Source organism: Nylanderia fulva, unplaced genomic scaffold (genome assembly GCF_048542155.1).
Source record: "Nylanderia fulva isolate GAGA-0341 unplaced genomic scaffold, ASM4854215v1 Scaffold84, whole genome shotgun sequence".
NCBI classification, from domain to species: Eukaryota; Metazoa; Arthropoda; class Insecta; order Hymenoptera; family Formicidae; genus Nylanderia; species Nylanderia fulva.
This window is the reverse complement of record NW_028190961.1, coordinates 61,011-88,804: the sequence shown is the minus strand read 5'-3', so window position 1 is coordinate 88,804 and position 27,794 is coordinate 61,011. Positions and strand designations below refer to the sequence as shown.

Here is a 27,794-nt window from a genome sequence, read left to right as displayed (position 1 = left end):
CCTATGTGTAATTGTATATAATTATTGATCTTATCACACTAAAAGTAAATCGCTTCGCGCAAAAAATCATAAACTCATGTGGAGCTTTGTTCAATCGGATCTATTTGATTAAATCTATGTTTGAATGAGACTGTGTCCGAATGCAACTACATATACGTGCAGAAAGTTGCAAACTTATGTGTAATTGTATAATTATTGACCTCGGAACTCGGATAAGACATCGGACAAGATAGTAGCACATGGTCATAACAGCAAACTTTAGATAGCTCTAGCACTCAAGGGACTCATTCCAAGATTCTACTCATGGAACATTTTTAATCTTCTGTTGATGCCCTACAATTCTAGTCTCGTTTCATTGATGTTCACTGGAGGTCCAATTTTCTCCTATAAAATTGGGTATAGTCTTTTTCCTAATTTGGTATATTCCTTATTTTTATTTGTGCAGACTAAAGAAATACATAGAAAGTTAGCACATCGCCCGAAATGATACCACGTTAATTCTGACGACATCGTCAATGTGCTGCATGATCGTGCAGCTCTTAAAAGCTTAGATTAATGCCGGAAAGACCCTATTCAAAAGAAAGGATGGTGTACAATCGTATCCTACGTGCGTCATTACCACGATATCTTACGCTTTGCTGATCGTGATAGCATATATATGCAATAGCATATATCTTCAATGGGGCGATATGTATGATCGACAGTCTCCCTCGAGAGAGAATTTTCAAAGGCACTGCCAGGCACTGCGCTCCGTTGCCGTCCGCACGGCGCAGTGCGGCGGAAAAAACAAAGGAGGAGGTGGATGCGCCGCAGAGCAACATCACCGTTACGCGGCGGTCAAGGAAGTGAAAATGTGGCTCCGTCGTATTGCGCAGAACGTCGGCGCCGTGGCGTCGAGACGACCCTTTCGCGGGGTGAGTCGTCGCTTGGTGCCCGCGCCTTTTCGCTGCGCTACGTGGCACAATCGCACGGAGTGAGTGTACACGAGCATAAGTTGTGGGAATTACGATTCTATCTGGTTGCCGTCTGAATTGTTCGATTTACGAATCGCGCTTTATGATCGGGAAAAGGAATCCGATGATATCGGGCATATTTTTTTAAACGACAACGAGTGAAGGGTGTTAAATCCGCGTAGAGGCGCGGGGGAGGATCCACGCGAGCAAGACGTGAGATAGCTACGGATAAGGTCAGGTTCCGTGACAGAGAGCGCCTATGCGCGTGATCGATCGCGCGCGTCTCCACGATCGGCTGGAGATGTGATACCGGAAGTAGGCCAGGCAGGATTGACCTGCGTGGGTGTACAGATACGGGCGTACAGGGGTGGGTGGGTGCGTGCGTGCGTGCGTGCGAGCGAGTACGACGTGTAAAGCTGTAAGGTGTGCCGCGTGGGGCCGGGAACGAGCAGTCGTAGAAATGCACGTCGTCGCGACAGCCAACCCATCGTCGATGTGCTCATCGTCGAGAAGTATCACTATCTGGTACGATAATACCATTGTGCGATTGCTCGGTGTCATTCTGGTCACATGGATTATCCATGATCAGCCAGCCTTGGGTCTGCCGGAGTTGACGACAGTGGAAGGTAATAGAACTTTACTCGCTCGACGTTGCATGATGTTCAGGATCTTATGCGTCATCCCTTTTTGGAACTGCACTTTACTCGACAATTATAACATTTTTCATCATCTTTATAATAACAAGCGCGTATCAAAATCAATGTTTTAAGGATGTATGGAAAACATCTAAAAATTCTACAAAATTTATAAGAATTATATAAATTGCTTCTACTTTAATACTAAAGCTACTGTTAATACATATTTGGCTTTTAATTCATTAACTCATTTAAAAGTTATTGCAACTTAAATTTCTGCTAGATTTACATATATCTTATGCAAATTCGTTACTCTGATTGATTATATTATGTTAAAAATATCGAAAAAATAGTACTATGTATTTTAAATTTTTTACATGTATAACAAACTTTAAAGAATAATGTAAAATTACATTAACATTCACTAAACCATTTACAAGAAAATAACAATAATCTCTTTCTAAAAAAGGCATGTTATTTATTCTCGAATTTATCGAAGAATTGTTGCCTTTAATCCGCGATGCCGATTGGTTCCATCACAGCGTTTACTTCGTGAGCGGTTGTCATTGCATATTTTGACAGTTGTATGTATCGAGAGATTAGTGTAATGATAGTAATATATATTAAAGGATTTGTATATAATAGTTAAAATCTGATAAATAAGTGTTAATTAATTTTGTAATTGAGTAGTTTCGACTACAGTTTCTCAGTTAGAAAGGGAAATAGAAATTCGGTGAATTAAAATTATGATATATGTATAGAAATTCAGTTAATTTAGATTATGTACATAATGGAAATTTAAGAATTAAAATTATAAAATCCAAATTATTAATTACAGTCACTAGTATTCATTATAAATTATGGAAATAATGGTAACGATTTACTATCTAGCGAATGTGCGACCAATGTTGTCTATAAAATTAATTGCAGAGATTGTTCTGCATCATACATAGAACAAAGAGACATCTTAGTACACGTGTTAAGGAACATTGTAATAATATCAAATTACATCATAGTGCACATTTAGTATAAGTAAACATCGATCTGAATTTGAACATAATTTCGAATGGAATAGATTTAGCATTTGACATACAGAAAAACATGTGAGAAAGAGAGAGATAACCGAAATGTTTTACATTAAAAAACTAAATAACAACATAAACGCGCAAAGGGATACAGAGAGTCTTTAACGATATATACAATAAAATAATTAAGGTCGTTTAAATAATTTGACGTAAAATATAAACATCAGAATCTGACGTTCCTTGGTTGGGATATGTTGTGGCAGTCTCTTATTTTTACTTTAAATTTGATTTTAATTAATTTTTATTTGTGACTTATATGATATTACTATAATTTGACACTGCATGGATAGATAAGAGGAGTTGGTTAGTTATTATTTTACTTGTAAGTATTACGTGCGTTTCAAATTGCGAATTGTATTCAGTGTTTTCGATTTATAATAATAATATGTTTAATAATTATTGTAGTCTCACTTGAAAAGGACCACAACCATATGGTCGAAACGTCGTGAAATTGAATAAACGATTTTATCTGCTAGTTTGGCCGATTATTTCCATAATTTATAATTAAAATTATGTACATAATAGAAACGCAATAAATATTATTTACATAACAGAAATTCTGCGAATTAAAATTATGTGCATAATAAAAATTCAAGAATTAAAATTATGAACATAATAAAAAATAAAAAATTAAAATTATTTAAAAGAAATATGGCGAATTAAAATTTATGTTTATAATAGAAATTCTGCAAATTAAAATTATGTATATGTATAATAGGAATTCGAGAATTAGAGTTATGTACATAATTAAAATTCAGCGAATTAAAATTATGTACACTCGCGGAGTAAAAGTTTGTTTAGCGCGCACGAAAGATATAAGATGAATAGAGCTGATTCTTTTGTTTCCGATTGTATCTCCTATACATCCTTAATTAACTATAAACATTCATCTACTTTCATAGGAACTTATCTTATATACATGATGATTTTTATTTAAGTTTTACACGTATAGTTTACATATATATATATATATATATATATATATATGTATATACATATATGCACATAACAGATATATATGTAAATTATATTTCGTAAGTAATATCATATAAGCAATATCTGCGTGTAAGCAGATATCGAATAATTCTCTTGCAATAAATAACGTGAAATAAATCAAAGTTTTTAAAATTTTACTCATATAGTTTCAATAAAAATTTAATAATTAATGTACTAATTAAATAATTTGACAATTCGATAATATGCAATCATTAAAATGCTCTGTTTACTTTGCAAATTAGATAAAGTCACCTTACATGATATGCGTTTCGTTGATATATACATATAATTTCATTATCTTTTTGTTATCTTTTCCTGTGTTGCAATTGCATTCATAATTAATAAATGTGTCATGTGAAGGACATTGTATCATGTCAGATTAAAAAGTAAACATTCTTTATTTGAACTTAAGCATTGAATGATGCAGTATTAAATGCATAAGAGGTCCTCATATTTAAAGAAGTGCTGCATTTGTTGACACTTTGACGTCATAACAAACATATTACACGTACGAAGTGTACATGATATATCAATATCAATGACAAGCATAAATTAATGCCGATAAAAAGTAAAAAAAATGATGTCTAAAAAGAACTTGTAATTAAATAATATTTTTAAAAATAAACTATAATGCTTGTTAACACTGTACAATATATTTCTGAATAAGAAGTATTGATTACGGCAACAAAAGTAAATACGCATTTGTCATTCGGTTTATACAATATACCTTTTCTGTGATCTCATTTGTTATATTTAAAAGCTCCTTTATAATAAAAATTATTTTATTAATTTGAAGCTATTTTTTAAATAATTATTTACAATAAATGATATCTCAACAATAATTCTAATCTTCATGTATGTTATAAAAGTGAGGATAATAATTTACATTAATATTTTTTTAATCCACGCTTGTATATAGTTTTTAAAATATGATTATAAATAAATATTAGCTTTTCATAATTTTAATGCAATTTGCTCTACAAAAGGTAATGCATATATACATGAACGAAAAACAAATTCTATTCTTCTATCTGCACCTCCAAACAATTTTAATCTAAATTAATTGTAATTCTAATTTTAACTTGTTAAATTAGTTAGATTAAGGATCATTAATTATAGGTTAGGTTAAATTAGGTTGAGTTAGATTAGATTAATTTTTATTGCCCCATCATTATATCGTTATATTATTACAAAAAGTTACTAAAAATTAAAATATACATATGAACGGAGATTTGAGAACGTAATTAAACTACATGAAAGATTAAATATTATTTACAATAATTTATGTACATATAGATGTTACTACACAAGATTATACTTAACAAACACTCACATCCCAGTAAACACTGTTATATAAATGTTATATAAAAGCAATAAAAAGGAATGTTACAAGTAATATTACAAATTTGTTACATGTAACGTACATGTAAGCTACAATTTCCTACTTATGTATATAACATGTTATGTTTACAAGTTACATTGTAGTTATATTAATGTAACATTTTCTGGAATAAAAAATTTAAAAAAATTTTTAAGGGTTAATAACACTATTTTGCAAACAGTTTTTTACGTAAACTTAACACCTTTTTTTTATCTTTTTTTAAAGGTAATTTTTTTTAAAGAATTTTTAAAGAATTTTATTTATCAATTTTTATTATTTTATTCACTGAATAATATTTAAGCGATCAAATTTTTATTTATTAATAATTTTTTAATAAACCGCAAGTGTCGGTTGAAACTTTTTTAAATGTTACTCAGAATTATGATCTTGACAACATATCAAGGGCAACAAAACTGATAAAGGACATTTAACAACTCAAAAATTAAAAAAAAAATCTGAAATTTTTTGCATAATTATAAAGTAGTAGGCCTTATAATGACGAAACGATTTTTTGTTGGTGTTAAAAAAACCGGTTTTAGAAGTGGCAACAACCCCTTAAGGGGATGCCAGACTGACGACTGAACTCCGATAGATTAGCACAACACATAATCGTGCATACGAGTATGCATGTATACACATATACATGTTCACGCATATACCATACACACACATATGCGTGAAAATTGATATATAACTTTTATCATTATTGTACAAATTACATAGTGTAAATTAATATATAACTTTTTTATTAGATTTGTAATCTCATTTCTAATTGTTCATTAATATTCTTTCATGTATCCCTATTGCGCGAGCTATATCTTATGCACAGACAAACTGTAGAACTTTTCTTATTAAATAAGTATTGTTACAAACTGACACAAAAAAAACCGATAATAAAACTATAATTTTTCATTTTTATATGATTTATATATGGAATTATAGCTAGCGCGGTCCGTTTTTATAAGTATTTTAATCGTGGAAAAGGATTTATTGATCTGTGTAATCAATAAAAAGATATCCCAAAATAATTAATATTCGCATTCGGTCGGTAAAAACATACCTCCGGCATCCTGAGTATCATTGAAATAAAAAAATTATAAAAAAATTGTTTAAAGAAAAGCTTTTTATGGCTTCCAATGTACTTTACAATTTAAATTACAATGGTATATATGGATTTTCAAAAAATGGTACAATTTTTTAAAATATTCCCACTACTTATTATTTTTCAATATTTTGAAAAAATTTTTATATTATATTAAAGCTTATGTTGCGCCAAAATGAATCATGTATGATAAAGTTATGTTGTGGAAACTATAATTTTTGAGAAATAAAATATAAAGGTACACGCGCTATCTATACTAATTTATTTGCTCGCTGTTTCATAACGACTTTTTTTTGTTTTCTTTGTAAGTTTTTACAATACATAACTTATAATAACATGATACAGCATAAATTATAATAACATGATAACATGACTATACATAATGCTAAATATTAATAATATTTGTAAGAGAATACGTATCTTATTTACTATATGTATTAATATATTATCTATATTGTAATCTTTCTGTACTGTAATACATACATTATATCATAATAATATCAAAATAGAAAGAGTCTAGTTATACGTATTTGAATAATATTAGAAAATTTTTAATTTTAAACAATTCTAATTTTGAAATATTTTACAAATTAAATTTTAATTTAAGATATTGCAATGTTTGTGGCTTTTATACATTATGCATGGTACATAGAATATTTTTGTTTTGAACATTTTTTTGAACGTTATCATTATTGTACAAATTACATAGTGTAAATTAATTGTAATAATTCATTTTATTTAATTTTAAAATTTAATTTAAAAAATATTTGTTTATAAAAAATAAGAAGAATAATATTTGAATAATATTGAAAATTATAATTTTCAATGATTTTAATTTTAAAACAATATTTCGCAAATTAAATTTCAATTCAAGATATAGAAATATAATAATATTCGAAAATTGATAAAATATTTAAAAAATTTTTTCCACTAACAAAAATTAAATTAAATTAAATTAATTTTGAAATTTTGAAATATTAAATTAAATTTTACAATTAAATAAAATTAATTATCAAAATTAATATTTTATTTTATGCTGATTATTTTTCTCATAATAAGACAGAGATGCTATCACAACTATTATAGTAATAAATTGCTCTTGAAAAACAAAATGAATTAATTTTGTATATTTAAAGGATCTCTTATTAGAGGATCTCTAAGGCAAATTTTCTAAGAACATAAAGACATCTAATAAACTGTACGAGATATACTTGTAGCTTACTTGTAGACTAATTTGGGCACTAACAAGGGGGGGGCATTTCAAATGTCCGACGCCGATTCTCCTTATAATATGTTATAAAATATACAATTTTAAGGTAGACATATTTTTTATACGTGCCCAATCGAAGATTTAGGAGGTGATTCATCCTTGTAAAAAAAAACAGATTTTTTCTTTCCAAGGGAATATCATCAAAACAAAAAGAAATATGACAAAATGTTTGAAACAAAAGTCACATAGTTTTTATGCCTGTGTACTTCAATCCAGATAGCCAAATGCAGTGAGTTTGCTGTCATGTTGCTGACAATCGTTAGCAACTAATTTTGACAAACTAGAGACAAGATGAGACAGCATAGTATCTGCTAGGTTGAACTCACGTGGAATTCTAATTCTAATATCAGCAAATTGATTGCAACGTGTTAGTAACAATTTGCTACTCGTTTATTTGTTGCTGTCATGTTGCTATTCTGTTTTAAACAACGTAACATATCAGTATTGCAGATCATCATTTGCTTTTGAAATTTCGTCAACTAATTGCATGTATACGCAAACATGTAGCTGCATTCGTAACATTCTATTTTGATGTCAATTAACGTACAGCAAATATATAACAACACATGCAATGCATTTGTTTGCACAATATGCTACGTTACGCTTGGCTATATGGGAAGTTCTAAAAATTTAAATTTTTTTTCGAAACCTAAAAATTTACGTATGTACGAAGCGTCCCTAAGCTATCATTAGTTGTTTTATTCGCATGAAGATTCAGGGGATTTGCAATGAATGCTGATTGTATCAATATCCTTACTGACTCTTTCCATAGCCTCTAACACAAAGTCAGCAGGACGGAAGTAAATAAATTTGAAACTGATCGACATAAAGGAGCAGATTGAGGAAATAAACTCATTATAATATAGATGAAAAAAGTAAGAGACAGCAGGTAACCTTTGAAGAACACTGGTTTCCATTGAGAACTTGTCAAAGACTATTCTTTTAAGCACTTTATAGCCTTTAGCACTTTAACACAATAAGAAACCGAGCAAACATATAACTATTATGTAATCTAGAAATAACAAGCAATATAACATGATTTATACATTATTAATATTTATGTTATATAATTTTCTTTTATAACTACTATATATAATTCTGTTTTAAAACGGTTATATTTTTTTCTTTGTTATTTACTGGTTATAACAGTATAACAGCAATATAATTATAATATTACATGTTATATAACAAATGCTACATTAGCATTACTTTAATATTAGATAACATATGTAATATTACAAATAATATAGTTACTTTATTTACCGCTATGCGGCGCGCGACGAGTTAGATCTATCTTGTATTTAAATTTCAGTCATGAGCATTAATATCAAGCTTACAAAAAGTAGCTATTAAGATTAAAAATATATTATAAAATAATTATTTATGTAAGAAAAATAATTATATTAATTTAATTTTTTCTGATACGATCTCAACAGGGACTTCAGATACTGAACTTGGATAATTCAGAAATCTGACAAATAAATACGTCTCCCCAAATTAGTGAAAATTCACTCATTTATTATACTAGTTAAACTGTATAAAAATCTAATTTTTATATAAATAAAATGTTTTATGTTATAAAATTAATCATTTAAATTTTATTATATAACCACACATAAGGAGCTGACTTAAAAATATTCTTATTATTGTTTATTATATAAGTCCATTTGTGTGTGCACATATAATTTCAGAAAAGTCTTTGAATTAATTCCAATGAAAGCAAATGAAATAGTTTGCTTTCGTTTAGATCTATAATTTACATTAAAGCTAACTTTTTAACTATTTTTTAAACTAATTTTTATATACATGTTATATAAGTATTATATAATTTTTAAGAAAATTATATAACATGTTATTTACGTATTATATTAATAAATGTTATATATAGCTGTAATATATACGAATAGGAAATTACTACTAATGTATATAACCTTATACATTCGTGTTATATTGCGTGTTACATTTTGTTTTATTATGACAATGTAACAGTTATATACTCGTGTTTGCGGGGAAAGACATTTATGGTAGATTGTACATTTAATATAGGATGTTTTTTGATAGAAAAAGAATATAGAAGGGTTTTTACATCAACAGAAAAAACGCAGAATTGAATGATAAATTCAAAATGTTTAGAATGACTAACAATAAGGAGATAAGTAAACTTGCCCGAAATAATTGGCTATTAATGCCACCAAAGATAATAGAATCTTTAGAAAGAAAAGGAATATCGAAAATACCTTAATAAATTACATATGCACTTATTAGTAACAGTTAATAATAATGCATGAAAAGTTATGAAACTGTCAATTGCAAAATAAATATACTTATAAATTATAAATTAAATATTAAATTTATAAAATGTAGACTAATATAATGAGAAATCAAAATAAATTATCACAACGTTTTAATACAAAACAAAATCCCGCCTACTTGATACATCTCGGTATAATTTTCTACCCTTTAACTTGTATTGGTTCACCAGTTTTATTTCGCCGATTTATCAATTTTTAATTTTTGTTGTTCAAATATTACGTCATATTTTGATTATTACAAATTAGAAATATGTATCTACAATATCAAAAACTAAAATGTTGTTTCTATGTTAATCTTTGTAGCCCAAAACTCTAAACTTTATCATCATATTTCTATATTATCCTTTATAAAAATCTAAAACCCTAAATTCTCTCATCCTATCGGTGAATATAATTACAAGGATTTATACATTAATTTAATTATGTGACATAAAATATTACAAAAATTCCGTTGAAATTTGATGCGATATATCAAATGTCCGATTATAAGTTTAATCGTACTGACCTCAATAATGGCATTGTGCCAAACCAATTTTAAACGAGCCTATATCGATTGGACTCCGCGATATCGGAATAGAAGCATCAGGTAGCGTACGTGCAATCAGAATAATCCCACGAGATAAACGCTTTATAAAACACAAATTATATTATTAAAACGTCTATCGATTTTGCAAAGTCAAGATCGGTATTCCTTGCATATGCCTAGAAATATTATGTTGTACGTTGGATTTACATCTTATTTAGCATGATCAGACATATGCATTATTCAAAATAAATACATTTCAAATGGAAATACAAAATAGATATTTTGTATTTTTTCATATTTTAAATACATTTTTTTCAAAAATTATTTTACATTTCCATTTAAATAATTTTCATTCCCTATATTTTCTATTTCTATTGTCTACTTTTACATTTTTCTCATAAATTAAAAATTAATCGAGATATCGATAATAAATATATATACAACGCAATAAAACCACTGGTGGGTACTACAGCCTCATTCTAGCATCATTAATTCTATAATTATGAAACCTGCTTGTAGAAAGAAAATGGGTAATTCTGTCTTTTAAAAACTTGTTTTTTCTGAAAGCACATTCTATTTCTAAAGGCCAATTGTGCAATCAAAATGTCATTTAAAACAAATAACTGAATGTATAATCTGGCATAATAAAATTGGAAAACACGCATATTTTGGAGGATATCTCTGTTTAACACTATTTGGCAACGTATCAAAAATATATCTCCAATATCACATCAAGAAACACGGTAGTGTCTTGCACAGCAATTATGTATAACAAATCACATGCAAAATTACGAGATATCTATGCACGAATCGCTTAGTTGAAAGTATCCAATTTATATTTACCAAGAACAAAACGCATATAAGAGAATTTAATGGCTGAACATATATATTTTAATTCCGTTTTATATTATTTTTGTAAAGTTAAAATTATTATCAAAACTCTAATCCTAACTTTAAAAATTTAATATCTAATTCTAATAACAGTTAATAATAGAAACTATTAAACTTGTAAACATTGGGAAAATCATAAAAACTGTTAGCATTAATTAAAAGTCTATGTAAGTCTGTCTTTAAATAATTTGAGCATTATTAACATTTTTTTTTCAAGACTGTAGAATAAAATTATTTATTTTTATAGAAAACGATAAAATGTTTACAATGGTTTGGAATATAATGTAATTGATGTAACATCCGTGTTATGTAGGGCGCTAAGTATAAAACACACCAAATAAATCAATAAACAACATAATGCAGCCTCGTATATAGCTGTTATTTATTTACGTCATGTATGTAGCACGTATTACTCTTTCCATTACAGTATTACACCATCTCTAAAAACTCACCTTTAAAAAAAGGTAAAAAAAGGCGACCAGTTAAGGGCACGCCATTAACAAAAATTATCCATTGCAAACCCATGTAGAATCCTATCCTATTGCAAACCCATGTAGAATCCTATAAAAAATTAATCATTGCAAACCCATGTAGAATCCTAGGCAAAATTAACCATTGCAAACTCATGTAGAATTGTATTAAAAATGATCCATTGCAAACTTATGTAGAATCCTACATTGCAAACCCATGTACAATAGAATTGTATGAAAAATTATCGATTATAAATTCATGTACAATCGTAACAAAAGTAATGAAATAAAAAAAAATTGCGCCAAGTGAAAGTAGAAACTTGTACCAGTGGAAAATTAAAGTTGCAGACATATATAGAGTCGTATAATGAATCAGTAAAAATTTAAATTTGCAAATGTAGAATCGTACCATAAAAAAACTTATCTTTTTAAAAAAAAGATAAACAAGATGCCAAGTCCATGCGCCATGTAAAAAAGAAATAAAAAAATTTTAGTTAAAAAAACTGGGCGCGCTGCTAAGTTTCAAAATTACAATGCACCTTAAAGTAACATTAATTAATTTAAACACAAAACATATTTTAACTGTAATGAGTTTAAAAGTAACAATTTAATTTTAATATTGTTAGAATATTATTTAGCAGCGCTCCCAGTTTTTTTAACTAAAATTTTTTTATTTCTTTTTTACATGGCGCATGGACTTGGCATCTTGTTTATCTTTTTTTTTAAAAGATAAGTTTTTTTATGGTACGATTCTACATTTGCAAATTTAAATTTTTATTGATTCATTATACGACTCTATATATGTCTGCAACTTTAATTTTCCACTGGTACAAGTTTCTACTTTCACTTGGCGCAATTTTTTTTTTATTTCATTACTTTTGTTACGATTGTACATGAATTTACGATAATTTTTCATACAATTCTATTGTACATGGGTTTGCAATGTAGGATTCTACATAAGTTTGCAATGGATCATTTTTAATACAATTCTACATGAGTTTGCAATGGTTAATTTTGCCTAGGATTCTACATGGGTTTGCAATGATTAATTTTTTATAGGATTCTACATGGGTTTGCAATAGGATAGGATTCTACATGGGTTTGCAATGGATAATTTTTGTTAATGGCGTGCCCTTAACTGGTCGCCTTTTTTTACCTTTTTTTAAAGGTGAGTTTTTAGAGATTATATCATTCATTTTTGTATATTTTTATGATTGGAATAGAACAATTATTAAACATGTTTATCTAAACTTCTTTGCTTAAAATGATGTGTACAATCATATCCTAGAATCCTGATCATTCCTCCTAAAGCACCCTATTTATATAAATTTACCCATATGTGTGTGTGTGTGTGTGTGTACTAATGTCGAGCATTTTTTATACATTTTCTATTAAATTTAGATAAGAGTTGCAGGATTTCGAAAAAGAAAAAGTTGACACAGACTTTTTCCTAAACGGCGATTTTCAAGGTTATTTAAAGGTCACTTATATTTTCAAAATAGAATTACCTTAATTTTTCTCATATAAATCGATTCCTCGCAATATTTACTATAAAAAGTTGTAAAGGTATAATTTTTACATAATCTTACATAAACTTCGAAATATTACAAATATTTTATTCTATGAAATATTTCAGTTTATGTAAAATTATGTTAACTATCTTTTAAATTATTCACTTTTAGCCATCTTACCCTTACAACCTTTTATAGTGAATATTGCAACAAATTGGTTTATATATATAATATATATATAACATCAGTTATTATTAATTGATGTTTACATTTATTTTTAGACTTACTAGAGCTCAAATGCTCCACATTTTTTGCAAAAACTGTTTATTCTACAGATTTCAAATATGCTTTTAAATGATGATTGAATATTTCCTTTTTTTAATTATTTTTATTATTATTTTTCAATCTCAATCAACTTTTATAACTTTATGCCAGCACGATACAAATACATGTGTCTTTATTTTTTTTATTATTTTCATTATTATTTTTCAATCTCAATCAACTTCTATAACCTTATGCCAGCAGGATACAAATACATGTATGTCTTTATTATTGTATCAACTCTTGTCTTTTCCATGTAACCATGTCTTCATAGTTTGAATTATCCCTTCATCTTCTCAATCTTTCGCAGAGATTTAATTAATTAAATACACTTTACACGAAATAAAGTTTGCTGGAAGATATACAGCAAACGATAACTGTAAGAACATGATTACGTGGAAAGAACAAGAGTTGGTACAGTAAAGGCAAGTAAGTAAGTACATGTAATGTATATCGTATTGGCATAACGCTATATCTGCGGAGCAGATAATGTGGCTGTAGAGGTAGTCTGCAGTGCAGCTAATGTGGACGTAGATGTTGATTGAGATAATTGTCTAATATAAAATAGAATTTAAAAATTTAGTTTAAAAAGCTGTTGCATATATAAATAAAGTTTATTTTTTCTAAATTTGGAATATGTTTAATTAATTAATTTTTTAAGTTTATGTTCAATAAATTTTTTAAGTCTGTATTCAATAATTTTATTCATTTGATAAATACATGTATGTCTTTATTTTGATATGTTTAATATAATTAGAAATTCATTATTAATTAGATATGTAAACTATAAATTCATATATAATATTTGAAAATATATGTGAATATTTAAATTTTTATCTTCTCCTTCCTCTCCTTCAATCTCTTTAATATCAATATGTGTATGTGTGTACACGCGCGCACATTTGTACGTATTTATTTAATTATTGGATAGTTGAGAGTACTTAATTGATAAAAAATTATGACAATAATAATCCTTGTTTTTTTTTCTTATTATTTACTCAGATTTTTTTGTCTATCTTATAAGATAAACACTTTAGAGATTGAATATTTCAAGTAAACTAATTGTAAGTAAATTTCACATTAATGCATATAGATGTTTAATCATGAATGTACTGAATAAGTACACAAGACGAACAGTGAGTGAGTGAGTGAGAATGAGAGAGTGTGTGTGTGTGTGCGTGTGTGTGTGAGAAAGAGAGAGAGAGAGAGAGAGAGAGAGAGAGAGAGAGAGAGAGAGAGAGAGAGAGAGAGAGAGAGAGAGAGAGAGTTAGCCAACATAACCCCGCACGCTGCCGATCATGAATGTACTAAATAAGTACACAAGACGAACAGTGAGTGCGTGAGTGAGAATGAGAGAGTGTGTGTGTGTGTGCGTGTGTGTGTGAGAAAGAGAGAGAGAGAGAGAGAGAGAGAGAGAGAGAGAGAGAGAGAGAGAGAGAGAGAGAGAGAGAGAGAGAGAGAGAGAGAGAGAGAGAGAGAGAGAGAGAGTTAGCCAACATAACCCCGCACGCTGCCGATATGGCGGAGCGCCACTATCGCCATCTGTTGTAAAACGTGCGAGATGGACAAAATTACCACTACATGCATCTTGCATGTGTTGTGTACGTGTGATATATGTGTGCGCATGTGTTGTATACGTGTGAATACGTGTAGCACGATACTACTATGTATGCGTGGTCGATGATGATAATGATGATGATAATGATGATAATGATGACGGGGACGTTTCTTAATAGAAATTTTTCATATTTCGACTTTGCATTTATATATCTCTGCTTACAAATCACGTAGAGCAGAAATAAAGACACTTTTATTATATAATTCGAACTCAATCTATCGATTAAGTCTAGTATAAACTCGATTGCTTCAGCCATTATTGAGGATTCGAAATATTATAAAGACTCAAATGTCCGACTCGCGTTAAGATACACGGTGTCTCCGCTACGCCCTTAACTGGTCGCGAGACACTACCGTGCCTCTTGATATCAAGACCTAACCTATAAAAAGTGTTATTATATTCAGGAATTTTACTTATGCAGTGGGATTCCCTGAATGTAATATAACACCTTTATTTTTTCCCATCTATTTATTTTATTTCCTAAACTATTAAAGCAAAGATAAATTATAGATTAATTATAACATAAATTATAGATTAATTATAACAAATATATATAAAATTAAATAGTTTTATAACTAAACTTTATTATGAGTATGAAACTTTTGACTCTTTCATTAATATTGACATGTCTAATAAGTATAGATGTTGATATATGTCTAATAAATAGATGTTGGATTAATCGCCAATGAAGTCAGAAATTGGCTGTATCGTATACGATCAAAAAATTAGAAAGCCAATAATGCAAAATATCAAGCCAATAAAAAAACTTGTATAATTTTTGAAATAATATAACGTCACCGTAATAATTAAGCTACAATTAAAGGACATACAATTAAAGGACATACAATTAAAAAGCAATTATTACTTTGTACATTTAAAATCAATTTAATAATAAGTTATATTTTTCAAACAAAGTTTATTACAAAAATTTCTAATATATTTATAAAACATATGTCGCACGACTCCTTATTTATATAGAAAAAGAAATCTACTTTCATAAAAGAAAAAGAAAAAATTTCTGTCAATCCGCACAAAATTTTACTTGTCAAAGAAGGTATAATATAATGAAAAAATATTTATTATATGTTAATTAAAATTCAGCGGCACAATGAACTTTGTTGTGTGCCTTGGGCAGGGCATCTTTAAAAAGACTCTTCCCCCCTCGTCTTTCATTTATTATTATTAATTAAAATTCAGATTAAACGATAAAAAATTAAATATTATTCAAGCATGCTCCTCCCCCTCTCTTTCTTTCTCCTCCTTCCTTCTTTCCCTTCTCTTCTCCTTTCTCTTCTCTCTCTCTTTTCCTTTTTTTTTCATTAATCCTTATTATTATGCTCTTTTTATTCATCTTAATTATATATTTTAATGTAACCGCTTTTGAAAAATTCTCGTAAAAAAATTTAAATAAAGTAAATATTTTTCTCCTATTTACTGATGTAGACTCGAGAGTTGAAGCGTGATAAGGTAGATAAGAGAACTTAAAAACTTTGTAAAATATTGTACGTACGTATGCTCTTTTCTAAATAGAAAAGTTTAAAAAGGCACTTAAGAACAGACATGGGCATTATTTGATTAAAAAATTATTTAAATAATATTCAAATACATTTTGAAATAAAAATTTAATTTTTTGCAAATAACTTTTTAAAATACTTTTTATCTAAGTAATTCTTTAAATAATTTTTTTTATTTATTTTAAAATACATTATTTACAAATAAATTATTTTCAAATAAATTATTTGCAAATAATAATGTATTTTAAAATATTTTTTTTTATTTGCGGATGATTACAAAATAAATTGTCAAATAATAGTTTCATATAGAATTGTCATTGTACGTGCTATATATATATATATTAAAATATTAATTCACAATCAATGACTAGGTTGCATAATTCTAATAAAGAATTCTAATAATACTTATTCAATATTATATACATATTATATATTTAATGTTACATTTTTCTTATTATTTGTTATTATAAAATTATTTGTTTGGTTAGTCAAATAGTATAAAAGTTTATTTGAAAATAATTATTTGAATTTTTTTCTAGATAATTTATTTTCAAATAAATTATTTGGATTTGTTCCCATTATAATAACTAATTTTTTAAATATTATTTGCAAATAACAAATAAAAAAGTATTTGAATTACATTTTATTTTCAAATATTATCTTTTATTTGTTATTCAAATAAAAAGTGCCCATTTCTGCTTAAGAATTTATATGATCAAAATGCTAAATTAAAATTGTTTTTAAATACTTTTACGATTAATATTCTTTTGTCGTTGTGAGTATTTGTCTTTCCATCTATTGTCGCACACGTAATTTTCCAACACTTATGCGTGCGTAGATCACCTTGACGTCTATTGTTAAGCCTCGCTAGTGAATGATCGATATCAGAGATATTACGTCTCAAAGCACTGCAGTAATTGTATTGAATTTCTTTCCGACATAAATACCACCATGATGAGCTCACAAACTGACATAGTGATATAAAATTCATATCAGTGCAAAATATAAATAGGTTTTTATCTTCTCGAAAGAATAAAAGGCACTTATTTCTTCCTTACAAAATTTTTCAGTTGCATGAATCGTATATATTACATTTCTTATGCTATCTTGGTGACTTTGTTCGAAAGATTCTATTATTCTTTCTTTTCAAATATATATTTATTAAACGTTTTTTAGATTTAGATCATTACCAATCATCATATATAGCATAAAGTTATAAATCGATAAAGTGTGAATTATAGAAGTGAATTCGTATGTGGGAAAACACAACATGGAATACTAGTTGGATGAATTCATATATTCCAATACAATATTATTACTGCAAGTTTGTCCATGTAAATTCATGATTAAATGATGATCAATCGGTAATCCTTGATAATGGAATATTCCAGATAGCACAAACTCGTTTCAGGAATGTTTTACAAATGTTTTTTCAAAACGTTTTATAATTGAATCTCAAAAACGTTTTTAATTAGTTAAAATGTCCACTCAAAAAACATTAAGGGAAACGTTTATGTTTGAAACCACAATCTACACTTCATTCCTCTCGACCAATAGAGCCAAACGCGATGTTATTGCGACAATTAAGAAAGAAAGAAAATTTGGAAACTAAGGAATTTGAATCCTATGGTTGGGATCTCAGAAATTCCCCTTGTTCCTTCTCTTAACATCCCGATTCAGCCGACTTTCGGACCAATATTTTTCTCGCTTATTTCTTTACAGGGAATGTTAAGAGAAGGAACAAGGGGAATTTCTGAGATCCCAACCATAGGATTCAAATTCCTTAGTGTCCAAATTTTCCAAATTTTCTTTCTTTCTTAATCGTTTGGCTCTATTGGTCGAGAGGAATGAAGTGTAGATTGTGGTTTAAAATTTAAAGAGCTGATTTATAAATATTCTTATTACGGTATATAAATGTTATATACATCAAGCATGTTACATGTAAAGTATATGTTAGTTGTAATTTCCCACTCATAGATGTAACATTTTTAATATAACATATATTACATGTAGTTATATTGTCTTTATATCCCAAGATAGCACTGACTTATCAATACATCAATGTGCTATTTGGTATATAATTACAATATAACTACAATGTAATATATGTTATATTAAAAATGTTACATCTATGAGTGAGAAATTACAACTAACTCGGATGTTACATGTAACGTACACGTTATATTACCTGTTACATTCCGTTTTATTATAGCAATATAACAGTTATATATCGGTGTTTGCTGGGATAATTCTTGTAATTAAAACAAATATAAGATAAATAGTCTAACGTGCGACGCATAGCAGTAAATGAAAGACTTACAATATATATAATTGCATTATAATATAGCAGTAATATTTTACAATGTCTCCAATAAAATATTAACTTATAACCCAGCAAACACCGATATATAATTGTTACATTGCTATAATAAAACGGAGTATAACAGGTAATATAACGTGTACGTTACATGTAACATCCATGTTAGTTATAATTTCCCACTTATAGATGTAACATTTTAATATAACATATATTACATTGTAATTATATTGTAATTATATACCAAATAGCACATTGATGTATTGATAAGTCAGTGCTATCTTGGGATATAATGACAATATAACTACAATGTAATATATGTAATATTAAAAAAGTTACATCTATGAGTGGGAAATTACAACTAACATATACGTTACATGTAACATTTTTAAGTATATAACATTTATATATTGTGTTTGCTGGAAATATTTGCATAATATTGCTGTAATATTTGTAATGTGGCACAATATTGAAATATTTATTTTATTGCAATATTTTAGCAAAATTTCGTGCTGTGGAAGTATAATTAAAAAAAAAAAACGTTTCTTAAATTATAGTTTCAAAAACGTTTTTGTCGAAACAATTTTTATTGGTGCTTTAACGGTTAAAAAACTTTGGAGACGTTTAGGAAACATTTCTGAAAAGAACATGATTTTATTAATATAATGTTTCATTGTTCGAGTTTTTACGACTCTGCCACTCCATATCTGTTCAATATATTAAGCATCGCAATCCCTCCAAAAAATCTTGTAAATACAGTGCAGTGCTGTGCAGTTTGGCAGAGTAAGAGGTCTTTTTATACACAAATAAATCGTCTAAATTATTTATGGTATGTAAGACAACTTTGTTTTTAAATCGTGGATCACAGGTCTGATTTATTCGCAAAATATTGACACATATGAAATATTAAAATAAAATAGATTTTCGATTTTTTTCATTGTTATATATAGAGTTTATATGTTCATATTGTTATTCTTTTGTTATCCGTCTCAATTAGTGTTTTTAGACGCTCATTATTAGTATTCGAAATACACAAATAAGAGGATATATCCATTTATTATGTATTAATCACAGACATTTTGAATTTTTTGTGGAATTTCGGTAGAAGAACTAGAAGACTCTATCAATGAGACAATATGCCTCTTTTTATCAAATAGGATATCGAAACTCGAAGTGTAGATATATTTCTGAAAAGAAATAAGTTGTGGACCAGTACAAAATATATGAAATTGTTTTCATCAGAACCATCGTAACAGTAAAAAAGTTTAGCCGATTGTTGACTTCGTTCTTCATTATAAACTGTAACCTCTGGTAAAATGAGTTGAATATATGTATAACACGAAGTGTGTTGAGCTTTGAAGAGGGAACCGCCGAAGCAAGATCGTTTACATATTTACAATACAAGAGTTGTAGGAAGAATATATTAATCACTCTCGTTTCCAAATCTTATAAAGTGATACTTATACATATCAACCTTTAATTGTTGAAATGTTCAATAAATAATATTTAAAAGAAAATAATTTGTACACTGATTTTCATTGATATATCTCTGACCTAATTAACCTAACTTAACTTGGTTCTTATATTGGCCTGTTTTCCTTATCTATGAATTATCAGAACCTTCAACTACTTTCATCTTATAATAAGAATATAAAAGCAAGAATAGAATAATGTATATGAAAGATGAAGAATTGCCGAAGAACTATTATTTCGCATTGCTTCGAAGTTATTCTAAAGTTACATCCAAGATTCGCTTTCGTTAAGGTGTTTTCAATAATTGAAAAATGAAGGTTATCTGGAAAGTTCTCCGGGAGTTTTGATATTTGGCATTTTGATAGATTTTGAGGTGCTCTTTTCGAATTTGCCATCTCGTATCTTTGCCGCTTACGTTGCCATATTTGAAAAATTACCCCCAAAAATTATCGCCATCAAAGATGTACACAAAATGAATGTCCAAACTCACTTAAAATAGAAAATGTTTTTTAGATACCTATTTAAAATAGAAAATAGAAAATAGCAATTTTAACAATAAGCATTTTTAAAATAAGTTTTTAAAAGTAAAAATATTTTTGTTTAATATTTACATTTTTATATTATATTTATTTATATTTTAATTCTTATTTTTTATTTATATTTCTCTTACTACTTATATTTTTTTCTATTTATACATTCTTATTTCTTATAAAACTTGAATTACAAAAATTGAATTACATAAACATTTGCACATGAGATTACAAAAATGGTTACCTATATTGTTTACAAACGTTCCGTAGTTATTCTTTTAAAACGATATGTCAATTACAATGCTCTTTAGAAGTGGAAGTACTTTTAGAAAAAACAAATTTTTTAAAGAGGGAGTCTGCATTTTCTTTCTATAAGATTTCATAATTATAACCAAAATGAAGACACGTGGACCATTTCATTGTATTGTACATATATGTATATTATTGATACCTTGATTAATTTTTAATTTACAATAAAAATGTATTTGAAATAGGAAATAGGAAATCAATAATGGAAATTATTTAAAATAGAAATATAATTTAAATATAATTTAATTAATAGAAATTTAAAATAGAAATAAAATAATTTTTGAAAAAAATGCATTTAAAATGCGAAATACAAAATAGGCATTTTATATTTTATATTTTTATTTGAAATGCATCTGTTTCAAATAATGCGCATCTCTGATCACTATCATATTTACTAAAAAGTTTTCTTTCTTAGCTGGAAATCCGGAGATTTTCTCTCCGGAATCGTCTGGAAATTCTGTACCAACACCGGGGAAATAACAGCCCTGTCTATATGACGTCACGCTCCCCCTCTTCTTACCATCTCTCCTACCCTTTTGCTGCCCCTCCCCCCCACTCCGTTTCACTCTCTGAGGATTTAGGTTAAAATCGATTATTCTATCAACTTTCGAATAGGTTCTTGACTCTGCATGAAAAATGAAAATCATTTTACGCACTATCCAGTGCTTGGATGCGAAAAGAAAAAAATATGTCCAATTTCGTCGATACATTCTACATATATGTCTACGATATTTAAATTTAAATATATCTCCTTATTTTATTGTCACTGACTTTCGAAAACAATTCTTCAAAAGAGGAACAAGTTCTTAATCTATATCTGTATGAGTTTTAAGATGAAGTCCATATTACTTATTGTTAGAGTTTTAGAGTACATATATTCCGCATTAAATCTCTCTCTCTCTCTCTCTCTCTCTCTCTCTCTCTCTCTCTCTGTCTCTGCGCTTTATAATGTACGTATTATCTTCTGAATTTTTAATACGATTTTCACTTTAATGTAATGTAGAATAGATATTTTTTTCATATTACGAGAAATTTGATAATTATAAGCATTAAAAAATTAATTTTTAATAAAATATTGAAACATTAAATGTTACTATAAAATGATTGTTATATTTAATAATTAATTGATAGCAATAATCAATAATCAATAATAATCAATAACTTGTTTCAAGAAAAAAGTATAAGATAATTTTCTTATGCATTTTTATATCTAAAAATGTTATCAAAATGATATCAAATGGCTATATTAATTTAAAAAATTCATTTTTAAATGCTTATAATTATCAAATTTCTCGTAAAAAAATATGAGAAAAAAATATCTATTCTACATTACATTAAAATAAAAATTGTATTAAAAATTCGGAAGATAATACATTAAAGCGCAGAGAGAGAGAGAGAGAGAGAGAGAGAGAGAGAGAGAAAGAGAGAGAGGGGAGAGAGAGAAAGAAAGAGAGAGTTTATCAGAATTTATTTAATATCCATCAAATTAATTGATGACTGTAGCATAAATATTTAATATTTAAAAATTATCACATTATTTTTAAATAAAACGCAACTGAAACAATGCCATACAAAGTTTGTTGTAATTTCATTATATAAAATTTATTATAGGTGAAATTATAGTGAAAATTACATTAAATTACAGTGACATTTGTTTACAGTGGAAAGTTTGTAACATTTTATTCCCAGACAGCACACAATATTTATGATAAAGATTCATAAATATTTATGAATATATATTTTTCTCAAATATTATAGAAATATTTTAAAAATGTTTTACAAAAACCTTTATTTAATATATTATTAAAATATAGATTAAATATTTCATATAATATTTGTGGTATGTAAAGATAAATATTTATAGTAATTATTTTGTAAATATTTTTTAATTAAATTGTTAATTCTTTTATTTACCGCTATGTGACATATCTTTCTCGTATTTGATTTTCGTCGTGAGAATTATATAAGGATGGCAAAAACGAAAATTAATAAAATTAAAAATGTCAAAATTATTTCTATTTTTGAGCTATATTCTGCAACAGAATATCTTTTAACAAATAAATTTACGTATATATCGATGTGTACGTAAATTTATTTGTTTAACTACTCTGTTGCCTAAGTATATTTAGTGTATATTATAATTCTATTTTCTATTTTAAAATATAAATGTCTAATATGTTACTTATAAACATTTTTTATAAATGGCTAATAGAGTTTGAAAAACATAAAAACATTTAATTGATCAAATTTTTTATTACACTATATCAATCGATCGTTTTGATTAAAAAATCATTGATTGTCTTTTTAACTCATAATTCTTCTTACTGAGTATTTATTAAAGAAAATATAAATTTAAAAAACCTGCCCAGCAAACACAATATATAAATGTTATATACTTAAGCATGTTACATGTCACGTATATGTTAGTTGTAATTTCCCACTCATAGATGTAACATTTTTAATATTACATATATTACATTGTAGTTATATTGTCATTATATCCCAAGATAGCACTGACTTATCAATACATCAATGTGCTATTTGATATATAATTACAATATAACTACAATGTAATATATGTTATATTAAAATGTTACATCTATGAGTGGGAAATTACAACTAACATGGATGTTACATGTAACATACACGTTATATTATCTGTTATATTCCGTTTTATTATAGCAATGTAACAATTATATATCGGTGTTTGCTGGGTGTATTATAATAAATTAATAATATTTACCACAATATTTATCGTAAATATTTTCTGATATTTATGATAAATATGGAGCATTTCACGTGAAAAGGGTTCACCTAAAAATAAACTTTTTAAGATTTTTTAATTAATCGTGGAGACTTGTTAGGGCACATATTGTATGAGGTTAAAGCTAAAAAAATAAGGATTATATGTCTCACATTCAAGATATCGAAGATGGAACGTTTTAAGTACTTGTTTTTTCTTTGATATTTATAATTAAAATTACAAAATATATAGAATTTTTACAGACATAATTTTTAGAATTTTTCCTGTACTTTTAGGTAGAAAAGTTATTTTTAATGGAAAAAATTTATTAGTACAAAAAAAATCAATTGTTTAGTTTAAAGTAAATAAACGGAAAATTATATCCACTTTTAAAAATCTGAAAAAAACTCAAAAATATTTCAATATATGTAGAATATGGTACCATAAAAGAAATTTTGGGATCGCAATGAGATCCACTCGTAAACGAGTATTGTTTTTAAATAAAATGGGAATTTCGAATAAATTTCTACGAAAAACTTTATTATATCAAACTTTTTATTAATCTAATTATTTCATACTACATAAATAAAAATATATTTTCAACAAACAGCTCTAAAAAAAATAATTTTAAAATATTTTTTATATTTAAAAAAAAATTAAATTAAATTAATAATTAATTTTAAAAAATTAAATTTTTTTTATTTTTTTACTTTTTAAAAATTTTTTTTATTTAAAACGTTCTATCTTCGATCTTGGATGTGAGGCATATAATCCTTATTTTTTCAACTTTAATCTTATACAATATGTGCCCTAACAAGTTTCCACGATTATTTAAAAAATCTTAAAAAGTTTATTTTTAGGTAGATTTTTTTCATATAGATTCCTTCATATTTATGATCTATTGAATCTAAGATTCCAAAAATATTTATAAAATATTTATGATAAATATTTATAAAATATTAAAATAATTATTATGAATATTCTATAAATATTTTATAAATATTCTGTGCTATCTGGGTTTTAATTATTTATTTTTTAAATAATATATTAATTTTTAGACATTAGATAATAGAGTTATCCACCGGAATCGTTGAATAATTTTCTAAATATTTTACTAATTAAAATTACATTTTCTAATACAACCTAATTATTTTAAGGTACCGGTATTGCATATTATTACTCTTATTATATATAGTATTATATATATTGCATATTATTACTCCTATATATACTATATATATTGTATATTATTACTCCTATTATATATACTATATATACTTAATATATTTACTATAGCTGCAGTTATAAATATGTGTAACCCATAAATGTTCAATGAAGCATTTTCTTACAATAAGGCTTTCGACATTGAGCACATTAAGAGACTAATGCATAAGTGCACACATATAAGCCTTCAAGTGGGCGTATGCACGCAGACTTGAAAGTAATTCAAAAGAAAAAAAGAGAGTAGTAGAGTGACGACGGTAGGCGTGGGAGTTTTCGCATGTGAGAGCATTGGCGACATGCCGTAGTGGACTGACCCACTTTTAATGCATAGATTGACCCGTCTGGCGCCATTTTAACTTCGAGCCGTCGAATAGTCGCCACTTTTAATTCCACATTTTCAAGTCGTGTACGGATTTGTTATTAATTTTATAAATACAGCTTTTCTCTTCGCCATTCTATTACAAATGACCTTCTTATTAGTAAGCACAAGTAATTTGTTTTACTTGTATTAATTAAATGTTGAATTTATAATATTTATTAAATGTTAAGTTTTTGGAAAATAATTAAATTTCTTTTTTGCAATTGCTTCAAAGGAAAGGTCCTTTCTTTTTCTCATTTCATAAAATGATTTTTTTATTTGATAAATTCTTAAAATAAATATAAAAAATATTATAGATATCAGTATATCGTTAATTGTTTTTATATTATATTTAATATTTAAAATAATATTAAATAGTTAGTACATATAAACATCTAATCACATAAAATTAACATCATCGACGATTTTATCAGAAAAGCATGTTATTATACTTTTATAATACCTATTATACATCTTTATAAGCATATAAAGATATATTTACTATATCTTTATAGCACACAATAATTACAGGGCTATATAATATATCACTGTTGTTACTTTTCAGAAATAATTTCACATTAAGTATTGCCAATAAAAATATGCTTTATGTATTTTATCTAAAAACAATTTTTAATTACATTAATATAATATTGATATAATCCTTTTTTTAAAAAAGGCCTGTTAAGTCGATTTTCAAATGTATTGGTTTATTTCGAAAACCTCGAAGTATTATTGCCTCTTTTCCGCGATGCCGATTAGTTTCGTCACAGCGTTTACTTCGTGAACAGCTGTCATTGCATATTTTGATAGTTGTATGTATTGAGGGGTTAGTGTAGTGTGATAGTAATGTATATTAAAGGATTTGGTGTATATAATAGTTAAAATCTGATAAATAATTGTATATTAATTTTGTGATTGAGTGGTTTCGACTACATAGTTTCTCAGTTAGAAAGGGAAATAGAAATTCGATGAATTCAAATTATGTATATAATAGAAATTCGAGAATTAAAGTTATGCACATAATTGAAATTCAGTAAATTAAAATTATGTACCTTCGCGGAGAAAAAGTTTATTTAGCGCACGTGAAGCGTGCGCTTGTATTTATCTAGTATTTACATAAAAATAATGCGGCGAATTAAAATTGTTTGTAATAGTAATTAGGCAAATTAAAATTATGTAAAAATTCAAGAATTAAAGTTATGTATATATTATAATTGAATTTCGGCAAATTAAAATTATGTACACTCGCGGAAAAAAAGTTTGTTTAGCGCGCGCTGGTATTATCTAGTTTATTTATAAAATTGAGAAAATAAAAAGTGATATTATATAATAAATTGTATGACGAGAGACTGTAGCTAGTATGTTTTGTGATAATTTTCAGCGCAAAGTATAATTAATACAGTTTATGGAAAAACATATCTAAATCAGAGTTTTGAAAATATTACATTTAATAGAATTATTAAAAAAATTTCCTTAAATAAAATTTTGAAACTTTAATATATTTTGAAATTTAATATATTTTATTTTGAAATTAATTATATATTATTTTATTAAATTATAAGTATATAAATATATTATTTAATTATAAGTGTATAAATATTTATCTTTTTAAAATTATTATTTTATTCTATGTATTATTTGGATATATAAACAAAAATTAATAATTTGTTTTCATTTATATTTACGTAAATTTACATTAAATATTTACATTAAATATTACATTAAATATACATTTTTCAATAATAAAAAATAATCTGTATTTAATTGACATAATATCTATTAAGATCTTTCCAAAAAATTATAAACATGTTAAGAGAAAGTTTGATTTTATATTGTCATTAGAATTAAATTTTAATTATTAATTAAATAAAGCTATCTTGACAAACTTTTTTTCAATATTAATTGTTATTAATGTTTTTGTCAAAAGAATACTTGGTAATAATCGTCGAATTCCTTGTATACAAATAAGAAGAATAGAAAACCGAGAAAAAAAGTCCTCTACTATTTTGTAATCTTTGCAATAATTGATGAAAAGTTGATTTTTTAAGGAGCAGCTAATTTGCACGAATATAAAGCGATACATGTAAATAGGATTTATATTGCATATACACCTGGTCATATAATTCTTTACAGCTCTATATAATTTTAATGTGATATGAATTAATAGAGCGACGCCACAAAAATATTGTAAATATAATATCCTACAAGTTATATATTATAAGAATAAATCTAAAAATGTAGCATGACATTGTAAT

The 27,794-nt window shown here is 26.7% G+C and overlaps 1 protein-coding gene across 6 annotated transcripts in view; it reads left to right on the top strand.

Annotated features, from left to right (window-relative positions):
* Nucleotides 1-868: 868 nt before the first annotated feature.
* The window catches only part of jus (EB domain-containing julius seizure protein), a 66,205-nt gene continuing 39,279 nt past the window's right edge, over nt 869-27,794 (top strand). For 5 of the 6 annotated variants that reach the window (XR_014926336.1, XM_085489456.1, XM_085489458.1 and 2 more), the window contains exon 1: nt 869-1,579. Coding sequence is in view for 5 of the 6 variants with exons in the window: in XM_085489456.1 (XP_085345582.1) it covers nt 1,414-1,579 (166 nt within the window). In the remaining variant the exon portion in view is untranslated. The remainder of the gene's footprint in view (nt 1,580-27,794) is intronic. The other variant, XM_085489459.1, reaches the window with a different exon arrangement.